Source organism: Leucoraja erinacea, chromosome 8, assembly GCF_028641065.1.
Source record: "Leucoraja erinacea ecotype New England chromosome 8, Leri_hhj_1, whole genome shotgun sequence".
Classification (NCBI taxonomy): domain Eukaryota; kingdom Metazoa; phylum Chordata; class Chondrichthyes; order Rajiformes; family Rajidae; genus Leucoraja; species Leucoraja erinaceus.
Window position 1 is genome coordinate 68,094,227 of NC_073384.1, and position 9,259 is coordinate 68,103,485.

The 9,259-nt window shown below is 43.5% G+C and overlaps 1 protein-coding gene across 2 annotated transcripts in view; it reads right to left on the reverse strand.

Annotated features, from left to right (window-relative positions):
* Positions 1-9,249, reverse strand: part of pus10 (pseudouridine synthase 10) — a 60,880-nt gene extending 51,631 nt beyond the window's left edge. The window contains exons 1-3 of one of the 2 annotated variants that reach the window (XM_055639897.1): positions 9,003-9,249; positions 7,015-7,151; positions 2,694-2,942 (exon numbers count right to left, since the gene is read on the reverse strand). In XM_055639897.1, the coding sequence (XP_055495872.1) occupies positions 2,694-2,942; positions 7,015-7,140 (375 nt within the window). In that variant the 5' untranslated portion in view covers positions 7,141-7,151; positions 9,003-9,249. The remainder of the gene's footprint in view (positions 1-2,693; positions 2,943-7,014; positions 7,152-9,002) is intronic. The other variant, XM_055639896.1, reaches the window with a different exon arrangement.
* Positions 9,250-9,259: the final 10 nt, after the last annotated feature.

Here is a 9,259-nt window from a genome sequence, read left to right on the forward strand (position 1 = left end):
TTGTGACAGATTTTGATTTGCACGGATTTCATTCCGTTAATAAAAAAAATTGCTTCCTCGTTTTTCATTAGGGAGAATTTATTTTTGTTTACATGATGGACCTCTTAACCAACTTGTTGACTTCACAGTTATTGCGTACCTTGGGGTCTCATTGAATTGACATCAGCCAACAGCATAGTCATACATTGATACAGTGTGGAAACAGGCCCTTCAGCCCAACCTGTCCACACCGCCCAACATGGCGCAGCTACACTAGTCCCACCTGCCTGCGCTTGGTCCATATCCCTCCAAACCTGTCCTATCCATGTAACTGTCTAACTGTTTCTTAAATGATGGGGTAGTCCCAGCCTCAACTACCTCCTCTGGCAGCTCGTGCCATACACCGACCACTCTGTGTGGGGCAAAAGTTACCCCACAGGTTCCAACTAAATCTTTCCCGCTTCGCATTAAACCTATGTCCTCTGGTCCCCTACTCTGGGCAATAAATTCAGTGCATCTAGGCAAGAGATTCAGTGCAGGTATACAAACATTGTCATTATGGTCAATAGTAAATCTTCATGACAAACCTATCTCATATTCTCTTGAGAGCTCAGATCTCATTGTTGATCCCAAATTCTGGGTCACTACAGTTTGTTGGACTTTACTGGCTTTACCTTGCAATAAAACCTTATTCCCTCATCATGTATCGATACACTGTACACGGATCGATTGTAATCGTGTATTGTCTTTCTGCTGAATTTTTGGCATGCAACAAAGGCTTTTCACTGTACCTTGCTACACGTGACAATAAACTAAACTGAAACTGTTGTGCAACATGATCCCGCTCAACCAGACTCAAAATTGCAAGTGCAAACCTTCTCACGTCAAAGATTTAGATTGATGAATATATTTGTCCGGTGAGGAAGGCCAGTCAATTTTCATTCATACGTAACCAATGTCCAGCATGACTCCACCAGGTCTGCCCCAATCCACTCTTCGTGAAGCCTTTCCAAGATACCAGTGAGAATTTGCCATCCATCAAAGCATCTGTGCGAGCACATTTACCAATATAGCCAAGATGTAGGATCAAAGCACAGTAGATGTTTGTTCAGTTTAATTTAGAGATACAGCGCGGAAACAGGCTCTTCGGCTCACCGAGTCCGCACTGACCAGCAATCCCCGCACATTAACACTATCCTACACACACTAGGGACAATTTACACTTATACCAAGCCAATTAACCTACAAACATGCATGTCTTTAGAGTGTGTGAGGAAACCGAAGATCTCGGAGAAAACCCACGCGGTCACGGGGAGAAGATACAGCTACGGGTGCTGTACAGACAGTACCCGTAGTCGGGATTGAACCCGGGTCTCCGGCGCTGCAAGAAAGCAACTCTACCGCTGCCCCACCATGCCACCCCTTGGTCTTCTACAACAAAAGACACAAAGCAATTGAGTAACTCAGCTGGTCTCGGGCTACATCCCCGGGGAACTTGGTTAGGTGGCATTTCGGGTAGGGACCCTCTCGATGTCTGAAATATCCATGTTGCCCAGGGATGCTGCCTATCCCGACCCGAAACGTCACCCATTCCTTCTCTCCAGAGATGCTGCCTGTCCCGCTGAGTTACTCCAGCACTTTGTGTCTTTTTAAAAAAAACAATTTAACTAAGCCTTGTACTAGAAATTAATGAAAGCAACACAATAACTATAGTCTTGATTCAGATTACTTAAATTATAATATTCCAACTTCATGTTTTATTATTAATGTTGAATGTTTTATGTGTCATTCCTAACTATCACTGTATGTCATGTTGTCACTTGTGGGCAGAGCGCCAAAGCAAATTCCTTGTATGTGAATACTTGGCCAATAAACTTATTCATTCATTCAACTCTCTGGGGAGAAGGCAGGCACGGGGGTTATTGATTGGGGACAATCAGCCATGATCACAATGAATGGCGGTGCTGGCTCGAAGGACTGAATGGCCTCCTCCTGCACCTATTTTCTATGTTTCTACGTAAATCACTGACCCAGACCACTTTTTGTAACTCACCGTGCAAAACAGTCACTTCAACCTTGATAAATTTACCCATCCCAAAAGTTGTTAATGCTCTGGTATCCGAGTTTGCCACCGAGACGTGGGAACTCCAAGTTAACTGTTAAAGCCATTATGTCACTGAGTAAATGATTATTGCAAGTTTTCAGCTGGCAATTAACATCCTTGCTATCAAATCCCACTCAATCACACAGTTTGGAAGATGTATTTTTAGCTATAATTATTCAGGAAGCAGCGAAACATCCATCAATGATTAATCACTATAAAACCTGAAAAAGAAAATTCACTGAGAATTGCCGCTTTGATCAATCTACAAAAACATCTACACTCCAAATCTAAAGTAACATTTAACTAAGTAATCAGAGACATAACATTAATTGGTATATTTTAACGTAGAAAACTAATAGTAATTCATCATCCAATATTCTGAAAATATAATAAGCCCGCTAATGACAGAAAATTAGACAAAAACAAATAAGGCACTGAATTAATGCATGAACTTGATGTCTGAATTTTTTTTTAATTCTGTTCTAATTAGGATAATTTATGACTTAATTAATCATGCAAAACCTGGACTGTAATTATCAGCATCTTACACCTGAAAAAGGCTTACACAGATCAAGGCTTAATTTGTGAAACAAAGTTTGGGAAATTTTACCTTCTTCACAAAATCGTTTTCACCAAGGTCCTGCAGAACACCCAGACACACGGTGCAAGTCCGAACACCAACATCAGCAAACAACGCTTCATTTGATGGCACTTTGGCTGCTCCATTTTTGTCCAAATCCATATCTTTATTCTCGCAATCCTCCAATCTTAGTTTCTTACAAAGTGGTTGATCATTCGCCATTGGTTCAGATTTATATTCATTGTCATTCAAGAATTTGTATAGTGCAGTGGACAGTTCCTGAAACACAAGTAAGTTGTTGAAATTACTGTCCATGACCGCCTATTAGTGTGGGATTTGGCAAAAAGACATCCCTTGCCGATATATATATATGCCTATATATGAAGGGCCGAACGGCCTCCTCCTGCACCTATTTTTTTTATGGGGTATTGATTGGGGATGATCAGCCATGATCACAATGAATGGCGATGCTGGTTCGAAGAGCCGTATGGCCTCCTCCTGCACCTATTTTCTATGTTTTCTATGTACGACGGCAGAATTTGATCAGTGGAATACGTTTCACCGTGGGTAAATGTTACCACAGTGAAATCAAATACTCTCAACAAGCGAGACCGAGAAATGCAGAAGAAAGCACCACAGTGGTATTTTGAATGAGATGATAAAGCTATGCACAAGTCTCAAGTCTCTCTTGTGTAAGATGGTGAGACAATGCAATCTCTCCACAAATTAAGAATGAGTAATGAAAAAAAACACCTGTTCACTGGATGCTTCTGCTTACCTCATTCAAAGTGAGCAAGATTTGTGGTAACAAATCTATCTATGGGATAAATGGGTTTCTAGTTGGTCAAAGTAGCAGTGTGACAACAGGCCGGGGGGGGGGGGGTGGAGGGGGGGGGATACAAAAGTGTGTAATAAGATGGGGAGAATTTGGGCAATTCCTGATGTACAGTAAATGATCGAATGATTTTATTTTGAGTAAAAAACACCCTGTCCACTGGATTTTTCTGCTTACCATTCATGAATATGAGCTAATTTGTGGTAACAAATCTAATCTATGGATATAATGGGTTTCTAGGTGGTCAAAGTAGCAGTGTGACAAACAGGCCGGGGGGGGAAGGGGGGGGGGGGGGGGGGGGATCGAGGGGGAATACACAAGCAGGGACACAAGTATCAAATGTCCAAAGAAGAATCCAACATTACCACTGAAAAGAGAAGCAGAAGATAATGTTAAACAGATCACCTTTAAAATGCCAGCAATTCAGCTGACTCATGTACTGCTACCAAACCATACCTTTGACTGTCCAAGTGGATGTCTCCAAGTTTAGCTATTGGGTACAATATATTTGAAGCTTGTTGCTGTCATAGACACTAAAAAAGCACCCCCAAACCAAGTCATCTATCTATCTACAGGGCTCCCACTTAACTTTTTTTCTCTGATGCCAGCCGGGCAACCTAGGCAGCTTTTTAGGTTGCCAAATGACAGTTTAGGTGGTCATTTAAGACGGCGCATGACGCGTGCAATAATGTGCTCGGGCGAAGTGCGTGGTTACCAGTCGGAATTATGGTCAATGAAGCATTCACATATTATTTCTGCTTCAAATAAAGTCACAAACTAAACATATTCACCAATCAAGACATGATATATACCACAATGACATGCAGCAAAATTACAATACAGTATCTCATCTCCTTTTACATGTTATAATGAATGCAATTTCTATTATTTCTAGTATGATCAACCTCGGTGAGACCAAGCACAGGCTTGGCGATCGCTTCGCACTACACCTCCACTCAGTTTGCAATAACCAACCTGATCTCCCGGTGGCTCAGCACTTCAAAAGAAAAAGGAAGAGGCGGAGACAGTGGGTTGTACAAGAGCTGGAATGGGGAGGGGAAAGAAGGAGAAAGCAAGGACTACCTGAAATTGGAGAAGTCAATGTTCATACTGCTGGGGTGTAAACTGCCCAAGCGAAATACGAGTTGCTGCTCCTACGGTGGGCCTCACTCTGGCCATGGAGAAGGCCTAGGACAAAAGGGTCAGATTCGGAATGGGAGGGGGAGTTGAAGTGATGAGCAACCGGGAGATCAGGTTCGTTTTTGCAAACCGAGCGGAGGTGTTGGGCGAAGCGGTCGCCAAGCCTGCGCTTGGTTTCACCGATGTAGAGCTGCTGACACCTAGAGCAGCGGATGCAATAGATGAGGTTGGAGGAAGTGCAGGTAAACCTCTGCCGCACCTGGAAAGACGGCTTGGGTCCTTGAATGGAATCAAGGGGGGAGGTAAAGCGACAAGTGTAGCACTTCCTACAGTTGCAAGGGAAACTGCCAGGAGAGGGGGTAGTTTGGGTGGGAAGGGCCAAATTGACCAGTGAGTTACGGAGGGAGCAGTCTCTGCGGAAACCCGATAGGGGAGGAGATGAGGAGATGGGAAGATGTGGCCAGTGGTGGGATCCCGTTGAAGGTGGCAAAAATGTCGGAAGGTAGATATTTTAAATTCCATTTAAAATATTTTTTGGAGGACCATGAAACTAAGAAGCAAGAGTTACTCCAGGGAATTACTCCAGCTCCAGGGAGTGATTCTGCGTTGGGTTTCAGTGGTCGTAGCGAGGCGGCGACCAGACAGCAATGGAAAGGGAGGGAGAAAGTGCCCGGCGCCAACCAGTGGCTATGGCAGTGCACATGTGCAGGGCGGCCGATGATGTGCAAGGGGAGGATGTGCAGGCCCTGGCAGTGCGCATGTGCAAGGCGGGCGGCCGTGCCGGCGGATGAGGGGCGGCCGGAGAGCGGAGACTCGGCGGCCTGGACACTGATGGTGGGGAGGGGGAGGGGGGCCAAGCCGGGCAAAATTACACAGCTTTTAGGTTGCCCGGCGATTGGCAACTGGGCAACTGTTAATTTCGAGCCCTGATCTATCTATCTATCTGTCTATCTATCTATCTATCTATCTATCTATCTATCTTACTAAAAGTCTCCTCTTGATTTTAGAAAAAAACGCTACCACTTACAGCCGTGATTTTTGGCCATCTTACTCAGAGTACCCCTCCACTGGGCAGGATGAGGATTTTTCCCATTGATGAAAAATAAAAGACTTATTAATGTTTAAAAAATGTTGAGATTCTCTCTCCTGTCAATCACACTATGAAGGCCACGCCCCTTCTGGTGGGAGGTGGGAGGTGGGAGGGACTATAAAACCCGGAACTGTTGAATGCCTCAGTCAGTCTCTGCAAGATGAGCTGTGAATAACACTGAACACATGTCTACTAAACTGTGAGTGCTCTTAATGTGGTTTGAAAATACAAAAGTGTTGCCTGCTTTGAAAATGCTAAAGTGTTGCTTGCTTGTACCCACACACAAAAATATGGAGGCAAAATAGACTCAACCAAAAGTACACGGGATCCACAAGGAGAGTGTTCAGAAACATCCTGTCAGATGAATATCTCACACAAAAGAAGAACTGTGCCAATTTTCATCAAAGGACTCAGAATTCAAAGAAAAATCAGGTCAACAGACATGATGATGCAGGTCCTCCTCTGTTAAAGAACTATTCCTAATATTCAAACATTCCAAAGCATGGAAAGCAAAGGGATGAAGGTCATGATGGAGGAACATCATAGAAGGCATCAAACAGAGATGGATGTTTTTGCACTGAACCAGTCAGAATGGTTTGAAATCTTCCATAGCAAAATCGGGGAACATAGCGAAGACCTCATGATATACAATATTGGTTCTCTGCTGCTCAAGAGATACAAAAGCATTTGTGAATATCTAAGAAAGAAATGCAGGAACAGTTTTACAGTATAATAAGGAATAGCCGGTAAAGGGCCTGTCCCACTATACGAGTTTACCCAAGAGCTCTCCCGAATTTAAAAACAAAAATCAAACTCGTGGTAAGCACGTAGAATATATGTAGCGGGTACGTTGGTGCACGGGGGCGTCTCTTAGCAGCTCGTAACGCTAACGGCAGGTACTCGGGAAACGCGGTAAGCTCGTGAAGTTTTTTGAACATGTTGAAAAATGTCCACGAGAGCCTCGAGTACCTACGAGCGGCTACTACCGTAATTTTCCAAGTTCGAATCAGGGGAAACTCGGGAGCTCTTGAATTACCTCGTACAGTGGGACAGGCCCTTACATCTACAGCTGTTTCTCTGGTGGTGGTGGTGGTTGGGAGCAAAGTAAGAAGGGGGAAAGAAGAAGGGGAGAGTGGGGGACCGATAAGAAGAAAGAAGTGGAAAGGGAAATGATGGCATGGATTATAGCTTTACCGTTTGGACACATGGAACATTGTTTTTTTAATATCCCAAAACGATTTTCCCCACCCTTTACATTTAAAAAATGTAAACAAAAGTATAGAAACCTTGGAAGAAAGTTTGTACGAAGCTGGGTTTCCCACACAACAGAATCGCAGCACACATCGAGGGCAGGATCCTGCCTTCAGCAGTGCCTGCACCACTATCTTGTCCTTCTCCAGCAACGGTAACATGACTTCGGATCCTAATCAACACATGGCAAAAACATTAGTAAACGTCAAAGAACTTCACTATAATAGCCACATTCATATATATATTTTTTCAAACGCAATTAAGTTTCACCTAAACAATAAAAAAAATTACTTTCAAAACCTAATTTTAATTCATTGTGTTCTTCATTTACATTTTTTTTGTTAGTTTTGAACAAGGGATGCTTATGCAATTGTCATTCTTATATCTTCCATCCTGGTAGCCTCTCAAATACATGTCTATGTTCTTGCACTGTGTTCACGTATCTACCAGAAACTGTCATGAAATTGCACAACACGATTCTCATAATCAATTTTATTTTCTAATCAGTGGCGAGGGGGGGACCATTTTGCACATGGCATTCTCTTGAACTAAAAGGAGGTTTCATTTTTATCCAATTATATTTATTCATTTGCAGCAAGTACCTTCACTGGTAGGGCCTCCATTTATTAACCAGAGTGCAGGAGGAACTCAGCAGATCAGGCACCATCTGAAGGGAATGGACAAACACGACTCCTGTTCAGTCTGAAGGGTCCCGACCCAAAACATTGTCTATCCATTCCTTTCAGATGCTGCCTGACACAGCTTCCGCCTGGGTTGCTTGCTTCCGGATGGCATGAACATTGAATTCTCCCAATTTTGCTAGCCCTTGCTGTCTCCTCGCCTTCCTTAACCCTCGAGCTGTCTCCTCCCATCCCCTGCCCTCGGGCTCCTCCTCCTCCCTTTTTCCTTCCTTCTCCCCCCCACCCCCCATCAGTCTGAAGAAGGGTTTCGGCCCGAAACGTCACCTATTTCCTTCGCTCCATAGATGCTGCTGCACCCGCTGAGTTTCTCCAGCATTTTTGTGTACCTGAGCCCTAATACTTTATGGTTTGATCAAGATTCCAGCAGCTGCAGTTTCTTGTCTCCATTTATTGACCATTTCCAAATGTCCTGTAAAAAGTGACAGTGGCAAGCTGTTTTTTGTTTTCATTGGAATTCATGCGACGAAGGTATCCTCGCTATGCTTTTGGCTCGTGTTCATAAGTTATAGGAGCAGAATTGGGCACTTCGGCCCATCAAGTCTATTCCACCATTCAATCATGGCTTATCTCTTACCCTCTCAACCCCATTCTCCTGTTTTCTTGCCATAACCTAACACCCTTACTAATCAAGATTCTGTCGATCTCTGCCTTAAAAATATCCATTGACTTGGCCTCCACAACCTTCTGTGGCAAATAATTCCAGTTTCACCATCTCGGACTAAAGAAATTCCTCCTCGTCTTTCTAAAATGTACACCTTTTTATTCTGAGGCTGGGGCCTCTGGTCCTAGACTCTCCCACAAGTGGAAACATTCTCTCCACATCCACTCTATCCAGGCCTTTCACTATTCTATTTCTATGGCTCGTGGATTTATTATACAGACCCAGCTTCAATGAAGGAACAGCAATATTAATCACAATATGAATATGTTGAAAGTATAGGAGAAACAAGGAACTGTAAACACAGACACCCCAACACTTTGTGTCCTTTTGTGAACCGCAGCATTAGCAGATGCTGATGTTTAAAAAAAAATGCACAAAGTGTTGAAGTAACTCAGCGGGTCAGGCAGCATCACTGGAAAACATCTCTGGAGGACTTTTCATCTTAATTGGGTTTTTGTAACGGCCGGTCAGAAATACAATTGTAGCTGGCTAATCTTACAGCTACTTATTTGCTCAATAACGTCCTCAAATTCTTCACGCATGGCAAAACACCACGTGTATTTTTTATACTAAATTGTAACCCAAGTCTGATTCAGCCGAACGCATATACCTCTCAAGGCAAATAACATTTCATGAAAGGACATCACTGAACTCACAATACCTCAACTATTTGCCACCTGCAACATCCGAATAACCCTGTTCCCGGAAGTGATTGCTCACAACAAGAAAGCAAAGATCCTATGAAAGTGACTGCGATTTTTCAGAAGCCTTTCAATAAGATACAGTCTCCATGTAACGTCAAATCCCATTGACTTCGCATCGCCCGGCGCGGCTATGTTCCGTTCTTCTATTGGATAAGGTAGGGGATCGGTTGTGTTTTCCTGTATCATTGGACATTGTGTTCGGTCGGAAGTGTCC